Below are 17,556 nucleotides of genomic sequence, written 5' to 3'. Positions count from 1 at the left end.
TGCTGCTACGTGACTGGCTGATTAGATACTTGTGTTAAGCAGCTGAACAGGTGTACTTATAAAGTAGCTGGTGAGTTTGTAGTAAGAAACAATTTTAAAAGTAAAAATGCAACAACAGGAAGTATAAATATCCATAAACAATCCCACTTTGGTCACTTTAAGCCTTTGGTGGGAGGCTGCTCATATAACCATGACTGAGTGGTATCTAGTTAAGAGGTAACCAAGTCTCACCTTAACAGACATCTGTACATTTTCCTGTTATTTTGGGGACATAAAATACTTTCACATTCCTGATGACATGCGAGACTAAAGTTGATTCATTCAACACAGCAGCACGTGTTAATTTTAAAGAAACCTTTATAAAGTTTAAACATTTCTGAACATAAACATTTCGACATTTCAAGACATATACAATTCTTTATATGAAACAGTAAATATCTCTTATTGTGCACACTCTCAAAGTAATTCAGAAAATAAACACTGTTCTCTTTGCCTGATCTCTCCTGTCGTGGCATTTAAAACCTAAACGTCGCTTGAGGCACTTTCTGAATGACGAGGCTGTTAAAGAAACATGTAAAGCATGACGGACTATATCGCCCCCGTGAGACGGCTTTTTTTTTTTTCCTTCTTTTTTTTTGACACAGTCACAGACCGGATGGCTTTCTCAGAGCGGAGCATAGCTTACACACTTAAACTGATCAGCTGAGCTTTGTAATGCAGACATGCTGGCAGTGTGTGTGTGTGTGTGTGTGTGTGTATGTATGTGTGTGTGAGGCAGCTACACATGCAGGTTTAAATACAGTTTCGCACTTCTGCTATCCTTCAAGTGTTCATTTCTAATAACAGCTTAGGCGCTGGTACAATTTTGACCTTTAAATTCACTCCGAGTGTGTTTCTAAACATTAACTGTCTCTGAAAGCTTAAAATTCTCACTTTCAGGGTACATTGCTGCTTTGGAAATGACTTCATGTCTTCAGACAAACATCACATGCTCATGAAGCCCTGTCCTCTCGCAATGAAAGAGCTCCGGGCTGTGCAGAGAGTTAACACTGAAAATCAATACCTCGGTAGTTCTTCCATATCCACAAATACTCTTTTTTTTTTTTTTTTCTGAAGTCACTATAATGCATCTTGGTAGCTGATTGTATGCGTCTCTGTAGCTTGAAAAACATCAACTTGAAATTATAAAACCACCTGAAAATGATTAGATCACTTAAAAAAAAAAACAAAAACAAAAAAGGCCGCTTTTTAAGCTGTTCCTGAAATGTTTTTTTTTTTACATGACAGGAGCAGTTTATGAAAGTGTAAACTTAAGTTGGGTCCCACTTTAACCCAGAGCACATGATAAAGTCTGCGTTCAAAGTATGATTACTGTCAGAGGACGAAGAGGAGGAAGTGTGTGTGTATGTGTGTGTTTACAGTCACGACTGAGGTATAGAAACCTCGAGGTTTATCATTCCTGGTGAGAACAAGGCGAATATGTGCACAAACTCCACCGTGATTGGGAGGAGCCTGTTTGTCTGAGCAGTAAGTGGAACATCCTCAAGGCCTCCAATCCTGCAGTGTAAGAGGGACACAGATGGCACCAGAGTGGGAGAAATGGTTTAAGTGTGGATCCGTGGTCTCACTCGAAGTCAGGTAGGTCCACCTGGCTGGGACTAGAACAACCCTCTTCCTGATCCTTTCCTGTGAGATTAAAAAGAGGGAAAATTAAACCCCTCACACCTGCAGTTTGAAGAACTACCACCTGTGTTTACTGACGGTCTCCTCACCGTCATCCTCGCCTCCCTCGCTGTGCTCCTCTTCCTTACCCTCAGAAATTTCTATATGACCCAAATCCTGCACGTCACCCACGCTCGACTCCTGAAAAATAAAACACAATTCTTCATTGGTAAAGGCAGCACAGTGCAGCACCTTATAGATTCAGGTTACCTACATCAGATGGTGACCATAAAACATGAATGTATATATGCATCATGCATTTAGAATATGCACCGACCCTCTTAGATGTGTGTGTGCACTAAAACACGTTAAGGATTGCTACACCCCCTGCACTCTGATACGCTTCTTTCGGCTCCTCCCTTTAGTGGTGTATTCTCCATGGACACGTCAGTATGATCACAAAAAGCAAACATGCAACACCCCATGTGAGATGATACAATTTATGTCACTCAACTCAGATTCACAAACACAAAAAGTATGATTGAGGCTTTACCCTGAACACACAGTGTGAATAATTATGTCCCAAAATTCTACTCTTACTCAAATTCCTTTATTGTCATTGTGCAAACAAAATTCTGCACACTACCTAGAAACAGACTTGGTATGACAGATGACACACACACAGTTCCAGAGTTAAAGTGGGATGGACCACAGCAACTATAAAACACTGCATTTTTATAAGAAAACTGCAATAAATAGTAATGCTGCTGTTAACGAGCTACAATCACAGATGTAACATCTCACATTGCCACACCTTAATCAATCGCAGAGCATTAAAGAACATTATAGTCTGTTTACCTGTGATTCAGAGAAACGATCTTCATCAGAGTTCCTAAATCCTTCTGGAGCTTCCATAAGGATCTCAAGACCATCAGCCTCCTCTTCCTCGTCACTGCTGAGTGAGACAAAACAAAATTCTGTGACACTGACATACATGCTATCGCCCACCTGCTCACTGACACAGAGTACCACGTTCAGCCTGGATCGCTCGATTTAGAGTTACTTCTGTTTCTGAGACAGAACGTCACGGTTACGTTTTACCGGGCATAAAGAAGCTCACATAAACATATATGTACACACAGACTGTATAAAAAAAGATGCACAGGCATTGTGACATCAGCCATTTGGTTTCTTTTTGAAACTCTATTTTGGCCATCACCACCCTGGTGCTTTGAAACTGGACAAACAAGCTAAAAATATGAAATAATCCCAAATTTCAACAGCACAAAATGCTGTCAGTTTAATAAATATTCCTCTACAGTAGTCCGCTTTGATTATGTCAAGCCCAGAGTCCACTTTTGCCCAGGTCTGCAAATATCCACACAAGCAAGAAGAAAACTTGGATTTACAGAGATCAGCAGTTTTAAAGCTCCTCTATATCAGCCTGTCGCAGCAGCTTCACAACCACTAGTAAATCAAAAGAAAAAAAAGAAAAAAGGTAGAATAACTGCAGGATATCACAACAGCAGTGTGTAGCTGCTAACAGGTAGAAAGAAGAAGCTGCACAGCTCACTCTTGTAGGGAAATCTGATATCAATGTGTTTGACACACAGCAGGAATATTTCTAGGATTTTTCTGAGTCTCCTGAGACTCTGAATACGGTGCATTTCTGTTTTGTTTAGTTGTTTAATGATAGTTTTTACTCTCAAATAGCTTAGTGATGTAATAAAATCTTTAAAAAGAATGGGATCGTCCTCCCAAAGCAGGGTAAGTCCTATTGTCACGGATTGTGAGTGCTGAAAGTTAACAGCAGTTTCTAATTTGATTGTTGTTTGCAATGTAGAGCAGCTCAAAAACTACTGAAGGAAAGTGAGAGCCATACAGATAGGGAGGGGAGAGTTGCCCCTCACCCCCTCTGGTAAGCCACGTCCATCTTTGACATACAGTATGTGTACACGTGTATACATTAGCGGCCACATTAAATTATTACGAGCAACAGAGTCAGAATAAAACTCACATTTCTACCTTTTAGTTCAGAGTCACAGATATCAGGAACTTTAAACATCTACAGTGTTGTTAACAAAGCTGTGATATTTCATAACACAGTAAGAAATATAATAAACAGCATTTGCACAGCAGATTATGGCTGGAAATATCCGTCTGCCAAATACCTGGAAACACTGTAGTAGTGTACTGAGGAGACCTGACTGTTGATGATTAAACTAGAATTACTGCCACGATGACCTCTGAGGATCAAAATCTAAACATGTTCAAGACAATGGAAGAAATGGAGACACAAGAATGATTCCTGATGTTAATCTTCAAAAATTTTCCCTCTCATTTTGCTTCTTTTTGGGTCTCTCATCAGCTCCTAAATGCTCCATGTTTCTCTGAGTTTGGTTAATGATTAGTTTTTAAAGTTGTGTTTATACTTAACTGTAAAGCTCCATACCAGCTCCTACCTGCTGGTGTGGAGCTTTATAGTTATAAAGAAACCGAGGTTAACAGTTGTGGACACGGTCGACAAACATTTCTGTCCCCACACTGACTGACCTTCCTCCACAGTACAGGTTCTCTGCATTCTTTTCTTCCTCCTTTATTTCCTCCTCTTCCTTTGTGTTTTGGTCCTCTTTACATTTATTATCCCGCTCTTCCTTTTCTCCTCTCTCCTCTTCTTTCTCTCCTCTGTCTTCTTGTTCTTCTTCCTCTTCTTCATCGAGATCAGAGCAGTTGAGAAAGTCGAAGCTTTCAAGGGCAGTTTCGACTTCCTGGTTAAAACTCGCAGATGTGGGGAAAGGAGGCTGAGGAGAAACACACGGAGGAGTTAAATACGTCGCTGTTTATACACGAATGTGTTAAATATATTCCTGAACTCACCGCTGGAGCGTCCTCGCCATGTTTCATCTCCTGGACGGGCTGATGTGGTTGACTTTGGTCTACCTTGTGTTCCTCTGCTGCTGCTTCAGTGTCTGTCTGTGCTTCAGTCTGTTCAGCCTGGGCTAACGAGTCCACGGACGCGTCATCGTTCACCTCCGCAGGCACAAACGCCACAGGAGGCAGAGAGATGTCGGGGCAGGAGCAGCTCAGGTCTGCCGAGGTTTCAGAGAGCTCCTCTGATTGGACAGACACTCTGTCAGTTGCGGTACAATCCGGGCTGCTCTCACTGGCGAGGCCGTGGGAGAAGGAAGCCTGCAGATGGCCATTCGTCTGAGGAAAAACCTCCCCAGTTTCGGTCTCATCCTCCTCTTGGTTGGATGAGAGCGAGGGCGTTGATGCACTGGACTTGTGTGGCGTGAATGACAGCTGAGTGGTGAGAGTGGTTTGCAGCAAGTTGGACGCCGTCAGTCTCTGAGCGTGATGAGCCAGTGCTGGACTGGATGAGTCATCGGAGGATTCAGAGGAGTTGGACCAGACCGTCCCATTCTCCATTTCCCCCTGACGCTTCAGCAGAGACTAGAGATGAAAGGAAACGAGATCAGAACAAGAAACTAAATCACCTGTACTGTGATACGCAGCACAATGCTAACTGAACACCTATCATTAAATTATATCCTTAAAGCTTTAAATGGGGGAAGATTAAAGATAAAAGCATTCAACTAAAGTAATCTGACTGTTTCCAGGGTTTTCACAAAAACAAAGCCACAGTTTCTCAAGTTGGACATGATCCCCTGAAAAGTTCAGTTTTATCTGGATAGGGCCAAACCACAACAACAGTGACCTCAAGGTGCTTTAGACTGGAAGAGAAAGACTCTACGATAATATAGAGAAAATACCAACAATCGGACAGTGAGCAAGCACTTGGCAACAGTGGGAAGGAAAAACTTCCTTTTAACAGGAAGAAACTTCAGGCAGAGCCGGGCTCAGGGAGGGCCGGCCATGTAACATGAATGTTGGGTCTGAGGGGAGAAAGACAGGACAAAAGTAAAGCTGATGTCACAGTGATCTATGAAAAAAAGCTCTACTGATGAGTTTATCATATGAACTCACTTGTTTCTGGTCCTATTAGACGTAAGATTTTTATTTTGTAAATGTAGTTCTAATTAGAGTAAAACAGGTGATAAAGCAGAGATGCTTCTGTACGAGCATGCAGTGTCCTAGGTTTCTCACTCAGTTTTTTTGCTAATATTCTCAACAGTGTAACATGTACTAATCAGCCCCTTCATTAGTTACACCTGTTCAACTTTGCGTTAATGCAAATCTCTAATCATCCAATCACATGTTCAAACTGCATGTTCAAAAAGTATCAGAATGGGGAAGAGCTCGGATTTAAATGATTTCAAATATGGTGTGGTTTTGGTGCCAGATGGGCTTGGCACCAATTTTCCCCACATAAGCATCTCTGGGATTTACAAAGAACCGTCTGAAAAAGAGAAACTATCCAGTGAGCAGCAGCTCTCTGGCTGAAAATGCTTTGTTGATGCCAGACATCAGAGAAGAATGGCAGCACATCAAACCTTGGAGCAGATGGGCTACAGCAGAAGACCACACTTGGTGCTGCTCCTCTTAGCTATCAAAAGGAAACTGAGGAAACCCCAACATCGGACAACAGAAGACTGGAATAATGTTTCCTGGCCTGATCAGTCTCAATTCCTGCTGCCACATTCAGATGGCAGGGTCAGAATTTGAAGTAAGCATGAAAGCATGGACCCATCCTGTGTGTCAACGCTTCAGAGTGCTTCTGGTGGTGGAGGCTATGTTTTTTCCCACACACTTTGAGCCCCTTCACAACAACCAACCATACTTAAACACCACAGACTACCTCAGTATTGTTGCTGATCATGTCCATCCCTTCATGACCACCATCCTCTCTCTGCTGAAAGCTTCCAGCAGGAGCCCGCACTGTGTCACGAAACTTAAATCATCTCAAACTGCAACTTTTAAATATGACAATAACTTCACTGTACTCCAACGGCCTCCACAATCAGATCTCAATCCAAGAGAGCACCTTTGGGATGCTATCATGTTATTATGAACCAAACCTCTGAGGAACATTTCCAGCACCTTGTTGAATCTGTGCCATGAAGAATTAAGGAGGTAACGAAGGTAAAAGAGGGTCCAACCCAGCAATAGCAAGATTGTGTGTAGGCGATGTTGATGGACAATTTTGGGACCTTGGTAACTTGTGAAATGTCATTACTTTAAACACTGAACTTTCTTGATTAAATAAGAAAAACTCAAATCTCCGCAACAAAACTTGGATCAGTTGGGATTAAAAATTAAACACAATCAGTTTTTGGGGTTTTTTTGAGGGGGGGGGTTAGGATCTGATTGGATATTAACAAACTAGTTAATAATTGTTCCGTCACTATAAACTAAATTACAGCTACGACTACATCCCAACACACCGACTCTGCTGTGGTGAACTGAGGCGCTGCATGGCTGAATTCACAACGGAAGGTCGCCGCCCTGTCCGCCGCCACCCCGTGGAAGGCCTTGACCAGCAAGCGGCTCTGCCAGTGCCTACACCGAGCCATGCTCTTCATCGAGGCGAGGAAGAGGAGGAACATATTGGAATTCTACTCAACCACTACTAAACAGCTACAAGGACCACAGCTCCGCTCCAACATACTGCTGCTGTCACACAACACGCTACGGCTATCGTTCACTCTGCTCGCCTCAGGCACATCACGACCACACCCACACAACCCTCTGCGAACATGCTCACACACATCAGCACTACCGCTACAGAGGAAGCAGTCGGGGAGCAGCTGAAACAGAACAGGCCAGTGAAACCACAGTAATGACACCCATCAGTTTAGCATAAATGCAAGAAGCTGATTTTTGGGAATTGGGACCGAGCGATGTTAGGAGAACAGGTGTGAAGGAGAAGTTGTTAGTGGAAAAAGCTGGAGGTGAATGTTTCTCATGTTGTCACTCACATAAAACACCTGCTCTCGCATAGAGGGTGTGTCTGGAGGGCTCTGATTGGACAGCAGGCGTTTAGAAACTGTGCTGGAGGAAGATGTCTGGTCATCCTTGTCAAACGGACTGAAGAAAGAAGAAACAAGACAAAAGACGTGTGAATAATGGATTAAAAAAAAGCTGCACATGTAAACTGAGGTGTGTGTGTGTGTGTGTGTGTGTGTGTGTGTGTGTGTGTGTGTGTGTGTGTGTGTGTGTGTAGCAGGTCTGAATACCTCCAGGTGACCTCCAGGTTCAGTTTTACTGTCCCGAGGTCATTGATATCCACGGCGAGTGTTTGAGGCAGCGGGCAGAACAGATCGAGCATTTCGCAGGACACGCTGCCCACCACCACGTGATTGGCCAGGCTCTTCAGCTCCGTCACCTTAGAAACAGAAGAATACAAACCCCATCGTGAGAGCAGAGACCATGTGGTCATCTAAAGCTTTGAGAGGTGGATACAAACGCACATATATGAACGTGTGTAAGAGCAAGGGTAAAGGTTATTATTACTTTTATTATGACTACAGAATTATCTGTCTAGAAGTTGTTAATCTGTACATAGAAAAAACAAACAACCAAAGAAAACAAAGACAAAGTCTAAAGAAATGAATGAATCACGTCTCTAACAGCAGGGAATATATTAGGGAGTTATTCTGGGCGTATGTGACAAACCGAACTGACCACCAACAAGTATTTTTTCTAGTGTAGTCAAAACATGATAAAGATCACGGTTCAGCTCCACTGCTACAGGAAGTATCTAACTACCTCATGAAATAACCCAGCACATCCGTCCTTATCCTCATCTTTATAGTTTTATTTCAAACACTGTCTGCTACACGTCTCACTCTCTGCTTACTGAGCTGCTTTATTCTGCCATCGTTTGTCCGATATATCCACCATCCCTCCTCTGCACGTCTGAACCGTCTCAGCCTCGCCCCTCTAACTTTTGTCTTTAAGCTCTCTCTGATGTACTGATGTCCAATCCTGTACCTCCCGCTGCCGCCTGAACTCTCTTCTTCACCTCTCTTGTACACTTCCTGTTGTTTGGATGGGTGACTCCAGCTATTTACACCACTACATTCACACACATAAGTTTTTTGGGTTTTTTTGCTTCTACTGACTTTTACTCCTCTTCATCTCCTTTACTTTTATACCTCCACCTTTCCAGACGCTCTTCCTGCTCCTTACTCTCACTACTAATCCCATTGTTGTCTGCAAACATGTGTGACCTCACCTGTCAACCTGTCCACCACCACTGCAAACAAGGAGGTGCTCAAAGCTGATCTCTCATGTAATCCTACCTCCACCTTATACCCATCTGTCCCTCCTACCAAACACCTCACCACTGTGTCTCTGTCCTCATACGTGACCTTAACCACCCTCACATCCTTCTCATGTGGTACCACAGTTCCTCTCCTATGCCTTCTCTAGACATGTCTCCATCAATCACATCTGTATAAGCCCATACTGCTACTCACTGATCATCGCCTATTTTTTTAACAGCTTCAACAATCTCTCATGTCTCACTGGCACTGCCTGCTGTTTAAAGTCATTAAAGATGGTACAAAATTGTATTTTAAGACATACATGTTTTACATGTTTGCTCTACATGTTTTTCCTTGTGGTCCTTCTGTCTCACCATATTGTCATCTATGTACTTGTCTGACCCAAAAATGGGTTTATTTTCTTGCTTCGACTGACTTTCATGAATATTACTGAGTTATTTTACTTATTTATGACTTTACTTTATTATGACTTTATTATTTCGCCTTTCTACTTGTTGAGCTGCTTTTTTTTTGATTTGCTGATTTTTTTTTTTGAGGCAGCTGGATGTAATAAACGTGGGGAGAGAATGGAGTGGAGTAAATTGTCAGGGCTGGAAACAAACCCAGGTGGGAGGATACACCCTCTGTACACAGAGCATGTGATCAGTCACTGTTATTGGAACTTTCTGACCTTTGGGGACCAATAACATCTGTCATTTGCTTAAAAACAAAAAATTATAACACTTCCTACTAGCAAACTGTTTGTAGTGTTTTGCATATTAAAATGGCTGTAAGAGTTAGTAAAAGATGAACTAACACACTGCAGGTTTTCCATAAGATTTACATAAATGTGGTATCATTACCTTGATTGACAGCAGTTCTGTGATGAGAGGCAGGAAAATATACTCTTCGCTATCCCACATCTGCTTGTTGCTGACTTCTACGCGGCCTCGTAGTCTCCAGCGCTGGCGACCGTAACGCATCAGAACCTGCCGGGGCCAAAAATAGTGGGTGTGATAATGGTGACGCAGATACGCAAATAAAAATGTGCGCCTGTGTGTTTGTGCTACCTCATACTGGTCGCCAGCGCACAGACGTGCAAATCCAGCCAGTCCTGAAACATCAGAAACTGAGAAGTGAGAATTGAGCTCATTTACAGTGCAGCAAATGGGAAGTCACATGGGCTAAGAAAGCGACTCACCCTTCATCTTCACATGAAATTCTCCCATATGACTTTCTAATTCGCTCTCAAGTGAGCACATGTGCTACAGAGAAAAAAAGCAGACACAGCTTTAAATATTGTACAGCGTCCTATTAAATTAAGAGCCGAAAAAATTAGCGACTTATTAGTCAATTTGGCAGATATTTCATGTTTTCTGCTTCTTAGATGTGTTTTTTCTTTGGTTTTGGATTAATCGGTAATTCACTAGTCATTCACTTCAGCCCAAAACACACAAACAATCATGTTATGATAGAAACATCTAACAGAACCACACCCATTACTTGCCTCTGTACATTCCCTGTAGCCCTTGTTGGCTTCACTCAGACTCTCTCGGGCCTCCTTGCTGCCACTGGCAGAGTTAAAGGCTGCCACCATCTTGCTAGCTCCATCACGCAGTCGCCGCTGTATACAATAAGCATCGTACAGTTCTTCAACCTGGAAATGCAAACATTACAAAAGTTTAGTGCCTTTGCGGTTTAATCAAACAAAATAGCATTAATGTTTGTTTCATAAATGTTGCAGGTTATATAATGAGTGACAAAGCAACATTAGCGTGCTTTGGGAGTTGTCTGCTGAATTTAAATCCGATATTCAGCATCCCCTTTGCTCTGTTTTGGTCTCCACCACCTCCTGAGAAAATAGCTTCCTCTTTAACTTCTACATGTTCCACCAGCAAATCTTAATCTCTGCTTTTTCGTGTGGCCATCAGGCAGTGCAAACCAGGGATGTCAAAAGATCCAAAACACCTCTCACTACCAAAACTCTGAAAATGTGATGGTACTTTTTCTTTTTTAGTACAGAGTGTTGCAAGGACGCCATTTTTGGAGAACTAATGGAGGCAAACTACGTCTACAAGTTTTCTAGTCTATCTTCAGGGTCGATATTTTCGACTAATATTAGCCATCTACCAATCTGTCAGTAGCAACACTGATAACGTCCGATAAATGAAAATTAAAAAATACTGGTGGTGACTAATGCAACCACTCAGCATCCTATTAGATGCTCCTATGGCATAAATTTGAAAATCCTAGGTGATTTTCAGAAAAGTTGAGGTTGGAGTCACTAGAATTCACAAGTATTCAAACTTGCCCAACAGTTTTTGTAGATGCACCTGTGGCGTGAATTTCAAAATCCTACGTCGCTTCATTCTTAAGTTATTACATTCACAAACTTTAGTGTCCATGCTGCATTGCAGCTCGCACAGCAGGCTGACATCAATACCACATCAGCCTGCAGCTTCTCTGTCAGCAGCACATTTGGAACGCCACAAACACAACAGTCAGCTGATCCAATAAATGAACAAATAAATGGCAAATTCTAGGGAAAAAGTTTTATGTTTCATGTGCAAGAAACACACATGACACATATCGGTATCCGTCTTTGTGTTAAAACTCTCGTGTTGGTTAGGCTCAAACAGACTTGTTGATAAGAAAGGCATTATGAGTCAGATAAGGAAGTACTTTATGATGTTATTCTGGCATACATATTTAGCATTTTGTTTGGTAAAGTGTGCACTGCTATTTTAGTTAAGCATGTATTTTATACTTTGACCTAAAGTTACTGGGGAAAACCCTACCCAGGCCATTTCTGTGCTAACATTTGACTTGTGCTGTGTCATCACTATTACACTATAATGCTGCAGCTTGTTTTAGTAGAGTTGCACTTTAAATTAGGAAGTGCATCATCAATGACAGAACCTTACTGGAAATGTGGGAATTCATTTACTAACACTTACAAATGCTGCTGCCTGTACCAGGCATTGATAAAACATTATTCAGTAATGTTTTCTTCTGTATCAGAAATATCACAGATTTTCTTGAAATATACAATATTTCTTTAAATGTTATTTTTGTTATTAATGTATTTTATGTTTTAGGCCCTAAACAGTGGAATGAGCAGGCTCATGCTAGGCTGTACCCACCTTGCACATTTTTAAAGTAAAGCTTAAAACTCATATTTATTCTGTGGCTTTCAACGAGGGGTGGGAGCTTAAGTATTTAGGCTGTTGTATTGTCTCTTGTATTTTTGTAAGTTTTTTGGATATAAAGGGTGTATCAAAAGGAATCATCCTATTTCAAAAGGCTTAAATAAAACCTGCAGTAAAATTTAGAATACACGGATGAATGCAACGTTTTAGATACAAAACTCATGCCGTGCATCCAGACGGGGGACACGCATCTATACGATAGTCAAACTATGTTTCTGGAGTCACTGCAGCCACTGCTGTTGCTATGGTACCTATCATCAACCACGTGAAACTCCTGAATCTCGTCAACGTCTTTCTAACAGTACGCACTTCGACCGTTACTGGTGAATGTCTGCGTAATTAAACCACTTTCAAATCAGATGATTCCTTTTGATTTATTGAAGTGTGCATGTGATGTTTCAATGTGCTTCATAAACAAGTTTGGATTTTAGGCTTTAAAACCCATCCCTAGCGAACATTATACAAATGCCTAAGCTAATGTAACTAACTTTATACCTCAAGGTAATGTTAGCAGGTTACTGAGCAACCATACTAACATTTCAGCCTGTGTCGTGTCTCCAAAATATAATGTTAACAATTCAAATAAACAGAGTGCCGTCACCATGTCAGAGATTTAAAAATGATTTTTTAATAAAGGAGTAATCATTTGGTTTTTGTTTCTGGAATCATGTAATTCTACTGGTACTGGGTATCTGGTATCCTGGCATCTCTACAAACTGGCTTTATCAGGGACTTGTTGCTATAAATAGCTGCCTCCCAAGCACTGAGTGAACAAAGACACTGGTCCACAGCAGCCATTAAAAATAATGTATTGTTTTGATGTGATGTGCTGAAAGATGCTAAAATGCCCTACTGAATTATACAGAGCAGCACCTTTTCAATGGCCTGTTGTCCTTTCCCTCACTGCCATTCATTACGGGTTGAATGTGTAAATACACACCTTGCTGAGGTGGAACTCCAAGCGACGCATGAACCTCTCAATGGCTTTCACGTGCTGCAGAGAAGAATATGATTATTACACTTGCCAAACTAGTAAAGAAAATTATTTATTTCAGTTTCATTGCCTGAATCTCACCTTATCCAACTCATACAAAGACCCCTGCAGAGAAAAAAAACACACCGATCAAAAACACAAATCAAAGCAGCGGATGATGATACCGATCACAGCCAGTACTGGTGCGACTGGTTTGACTCACCAAGCGACCATTCCTCTTGTTTTCTCTGATCTGCTGACCCAGGCTGTCCAGCTCCAGCTGGTGAACCTGCAGGTACGACCTGATGGCGAAAAAGAAATCATCTTTGCTTTCTTTATGCTAAAGAGAGAGGCCCAGCTGTTTCCTGCGTGTTCAGAGATATTCCACATGGCAGCCTTCCCTAAACTGAGCCTGAAATGTGTTTACTCACTGTAGGCCTCGGCGTAAGGCAGCGTACACTTCATCCAGCCGCTCGGGCTGGGGGGTTTTAGTGGGTGGCAGTTTGGTGGAGCCTGTGAACATCCTGCTTCCTTACAAGGCACGCTTCTCTTGGATCAAACGGCGCTGAAGGAGGGGGAGGAAGAAAGAGAGCGATAGATGGGATGATTTCTGATGAGGCCACCAGGATCATTCAGTTTAAGCACATTCAAAACAGGCAAGTAGGGCAGAAAGGGTGCTGCCCACCTGCTGATTAAAGAGATATCAACAGTGCTGAAACATGCTTGGAGAGTTGTGTGCAGAACTGTGGCTTTAACAGACTGAAGAACATGTCCTGCAGTTACACAAAAAGCAGATATTAGAAACAAAATGTCCCTCTTAGCTTCGCTCCTCACTGTATCTGACTGCAGCTCCTTTAAGACGATCAGTGATTCAGCTAAGAGCACAGAGAAAACAGAAAGGAGAAAAAAAAAGAGGATGCAATCCCCTCTTTCACTTCCTCAGTGTGTCCATACTGCTTTGTCTGCAAGACGGCGAGCTTCACGTTAGCAACAACCACAGTGGCCATGGCTGACAACAGCAGCGAGTGCAGTCTGCCTATGCTTCTCTTCCCCTTCCTTCCCTGCCACTCCACCCACCCTCCACTCCACATCCAACACCACAGTACATACAGGAAGTCTCACGGCTGACTCTACACAGGAAATTCTACACAGACGTTTGGCCCAAGAATCGAAAACCATCTCTTTTCACCCCTTCACCGCTCTGAGCTAAGTTAGTAAAGGTGCAGATTAGAGCGATGCTGCTGCCGTCAGGGAAAACTTTAGGAAGAGAGGGTCGTGCCCGAGCTAAACTAGTCACAAAAGAGATTGCAGACTTAAAACCAAAGTAAATCCGCCAAGCAGGGGCCAAACCCATATTAACACATGGGGTCTGTGAATGAGTCAGTACAGGACACAGTGAATTGTGGCACCAGTTTCTCACAGATTACACAATCAAAACCTAATCACAATCAATACCAGTGATATGATATGAGCGTATACACCCTGAATTTATTCCTCCTCTCACACAGGGACTAGGAGGGGGGGGTCCACTTAAACCCACTAATCTTAGTTGCTGCACACGAGGGGGGATTAACTGGAGCTGATCGTGCTTAGAACATGGCAAAGAAAAGGTGTAACGCCCTATAAGAGTTTTTCACGGATAAAACATCCCCACCACCAATCACCTTTAGCCAAACATGTGCAGGACTTGGCTATGAAAGTGCAAAGTCATCATGGTAACGCACACACAGAGGAGACAGAGGGAAACCCACATCTTGCACGCTCACATAAATATGTCATACACCAGCGGGCTTTGGTTATATTGATAATTACGAGACCCAGTCGCTCAGTTTCCTCTCCATCAGATGTGATTTTATCCCTTCCCCTACATACATTAGAGATGATTAGCTGGATTAATCCTCTCCACGCAGCAGGGGGGGAACAAAGAGGATACTGTTCCCAAACACCTCACAAGACCAGGGCTTTGTTTAAAAAAAAAAAACAACCAAAAAATAAAATAAAATAAATAACTTTAATGCACTCACTGAATGCTCAAACACATATAGCTAGCTTAATACGACAGATAATAATCTGCATTTTTATCTTCACTACAAGCTTGGTCAGAATATGTCACATTTCTTAATAACAATAATGATAATAACTTAAATAAATAGAAAAAGTATATAAATAAAGAACAAGAATGGGGGTTGAAGGCTTCTTGGTAGTCAGGGAGATAAGATAGCTAGCTAGATAATTTAATGAGGAAAGGGAACTGTTGTGTTACAGCAACATGATAAACATGACAAATAAACAACAAGTTAAAGTGCTACAGGTGCCTAATTTGGGCCTTATACTAAGAAATTTAATACACAACAGACAAAACAAAAGTCAAAATAAGTTAGTTAGTTAAGTAACACTAAAAATAAGGCTGACATTGTGTAAGAGGTAGTGCAAATTGCCTTAATAAATAATAACATGTACCCTATAGATCTAAGTAAAACAACTGCATGAGGTATATTACAATGGAAGCTCATCAAAAGTCCTTTAGCTTTTCTCCAAAACACAGGGTTGAGGTTGGAGCTGTCACATATGGTGATTCGACCATAACTAAACTAAACATAACGATAGTATTTTGATTAATGTCTTTATTACTAAAGCTATAATGCTCCATAATTGAAAATAAAGCCGGTTATGGAGAGGTACCGGGTAAAGGTGGTGTCTTAACTGGTTTAAACTGAACAAAACTGCTCCGAAGTGTGTATTTTACCACAAAACTGCACATAAGGAGGAAAGCAGCTACTGATTAATCATAACGGCTTCAATTAATCGACCAATTATGAGGCATTTAAGAAGCAGACGAGCAAAAACAGCCATGTCGCTCCCACTGTGCAGACAGAGCGCTCATCCGTAGTTTTTGTGGTTTTTGAGGAGGAAGAAGAGGAAGAGGAGGATGGTGCAACAATGAAACGCCACCACCTCTATTACAGATTACTGGATTAGCCTCACCCGGCGGAAAGCAGGCCACTGAGTCGGATAACACACCTCGACCAGCCCTGCTCTTTACTTCCACCATCAGCCGGGGGATGGAGTCCCACCCGCAAAACTTGTAAGCCGCCCGTCGTGCCACATTTCGTATTCCGCACACACACATATCCCACCGGGGCCCCCACGGAGCTCATCACAGGCCACAAAAACTCCACCAGGACGCCTTCTTCTCTCTCCCTCTAACCCCTCTATTCCTTAAAGTATCATCCCGCTAAATCACAACACCGAAAGCGGCTGGGAAAAAAAACAGGGACAAAGTGGAGCCTGCTAGCGGATTTCATTTCGACAACATCACTGCAAGGCAACTTCACGGCGGACGGACTCATGTCCATGTAGAGAAAATGACCAGGCTTCTGCTTGTGACCTTGGGGATAAAAACAGAAGCCCCCCTACCTCTCTTTTAAAGTCCGACCACCCGGAGGACACGACCCCGGTCCCATTTCCAGCACAGTGCCGCTCGCAGTTTGCAGAGGTTTACAGTTATTCGGGGCGCTGTCCTTCTCCTTGATTTCGCAGTTTTTTGTGTTCACAGTAAAATCAACGGCAAGCACCGCATACCACTTCCGGCTCGCATTTTTCAGAGTTAAAGCTTGCTTTGGTCCAGGAGAGACAGACTGGCAATGCCAAACAAATGCTTGTTACCCAAGTCAAATAAAGCCAGTTTTATTCAGTTTTATATTTTTGGCGGGAGGAAACCTCTGATTAACCTAAAACAACACAACAATTACGTATTTTATTTATTTTGCAGTAACTGCATTGAAGCAAATAGCAGAGGGGTGGAAAATACTAAGAACTATACAAATTTATTTATTTGTAAATAACTTATTTATTACTTTATTATTAAGATGCCAAATTAGAGTCATTTACTTGCATTCCTGAACAGAAAAAATAGTTTTACTGGTTGGATGTTGTGTTTGATTCAGTCTCAGAGGTTGTCCAGTGTGCCAGCTCAAATGTGGGTATAAAAATGTGGGCTGCGTTTGTTATTTATATAATAAATAACAATACAAATATTTAGTTTTAAACGAGTTTCTGACAGATTTCTAACATATTGGTGTTTTCCAATAGGGGGGGGGGGAAGCTGATGATCAGTGAGGAGCAGTGTGACTTCATGTTTAGAAAGAGCACTACAGAGGTTACGCTTGCTTTAAGAGTGTTGATGACTTTAAATATCTGGGATCAACCATCGAAAAGAACGGACAGTGCACAAGAGAGGAGATGAAAAGAGTGCAAGCAGGGTGGAGTGGGTGGAGAAGAATGTCAGGGGTAATTTGTGACAGAGGGATAGCAGAAATTGTAAAAAGGGAGGTTTACAAGATGGTAGTGAGACCTACTATGATGTATGGTTTGAAGATGGTGGCACTGACAAAAAGACAGGAGCCTGAGCTAAAGAATTCACTGGGAGTGACAAGGATAGACACGATTAGAAAGGTTAGGCTGAGATGGTTTGAACATGTTCAGAGTAGGGAAAGTGGATATACTGGATAAAGGATCCTGAATATCGAGCCGCAGGCAGGAG

The 17,556-nt window shown here is 42.1% G+C and overlaps 1 protein-coding gene across 3 annotated transcripts; it reads right to left on the bottom strand.

The window, feature by feature from the left end:
- Positions 1–339: 339 nt before the first annotated feature.
- On the bottom strand, positions 340–16,596 carry LOC146393694 (rho family-interacting cell polarization regulator 1-like). Of its 3 annotated transcripts, XM_084933028.1 has the most exons (17): positions 16,431–16,596; positions 13,445–13,578; positions 13,237–13,315; positions 13,116–13,139; positions 12,981–13,034; positions 10,339–10,488; positions 10,033–10,096; positions 9,902–9,945; positions 9,695–9,820; positions 7,800–7,948; positions 7,542–7,650; positions 7,008–7,139; positions 4,540–5,115; positions 4,216–4,463; positions 2,521–2,617; positions 1,773–1,863; positions 340–1,686 (listed from the first exon to the last, which is right to left on the bottom strand). In XM_084933028.1, exons 2-17 carry the CDS (start codon positions 13,534–13,536, stop codon positions 1,625–1,627), a joined length of 2,097 nt encoding a protein of 698 aa, XP_084789154.1. In that variant the 5' UTR covers positions 13,537–13,578; positions 16,431–16,596; the 3' UTR covers positions 340–1,624. The 3 variants fall into 3 exon arrangements, with proteins under 3 accessions (XP_084789154.1, XP_084789138.1, XP_084789145.1); XM_084933012.1 differs by lacking the exon at positions 7,008–7,139 and having other exon boundaries at positions 16,431–16,595; XM_084933019.1 differs by lacking the exon at positions 7,008–7,139 and having other exon boundaries at positions 2,521–2,614; positions 16,431–16,595.
- Between the last annotated feature and the right edge of the window lie 960 nt (positions 16,597–17,556).

This window comes from Perissodus microlepis, chromosome 1 (genome assembly GCF_051167445.1).
Source record: "Perissodus microlepis isolate ML-2025 ecotype Zambia chromosome 1, ASM5116744v1, whole genome shotgun sequence".
In the NCBI taxonomy this organism is placed as follows: Eukaryota; Metazoa; Chordata; class Actinopteri; order Cichliformes; family Cichlidae; genus Perissodus; species Perissodus microlepis.
The sequence above is the reverse complement of the archived record's forward strand: the minus strand, read 5'-3'. Positions and strand labels throughout refer to the sequence as shown.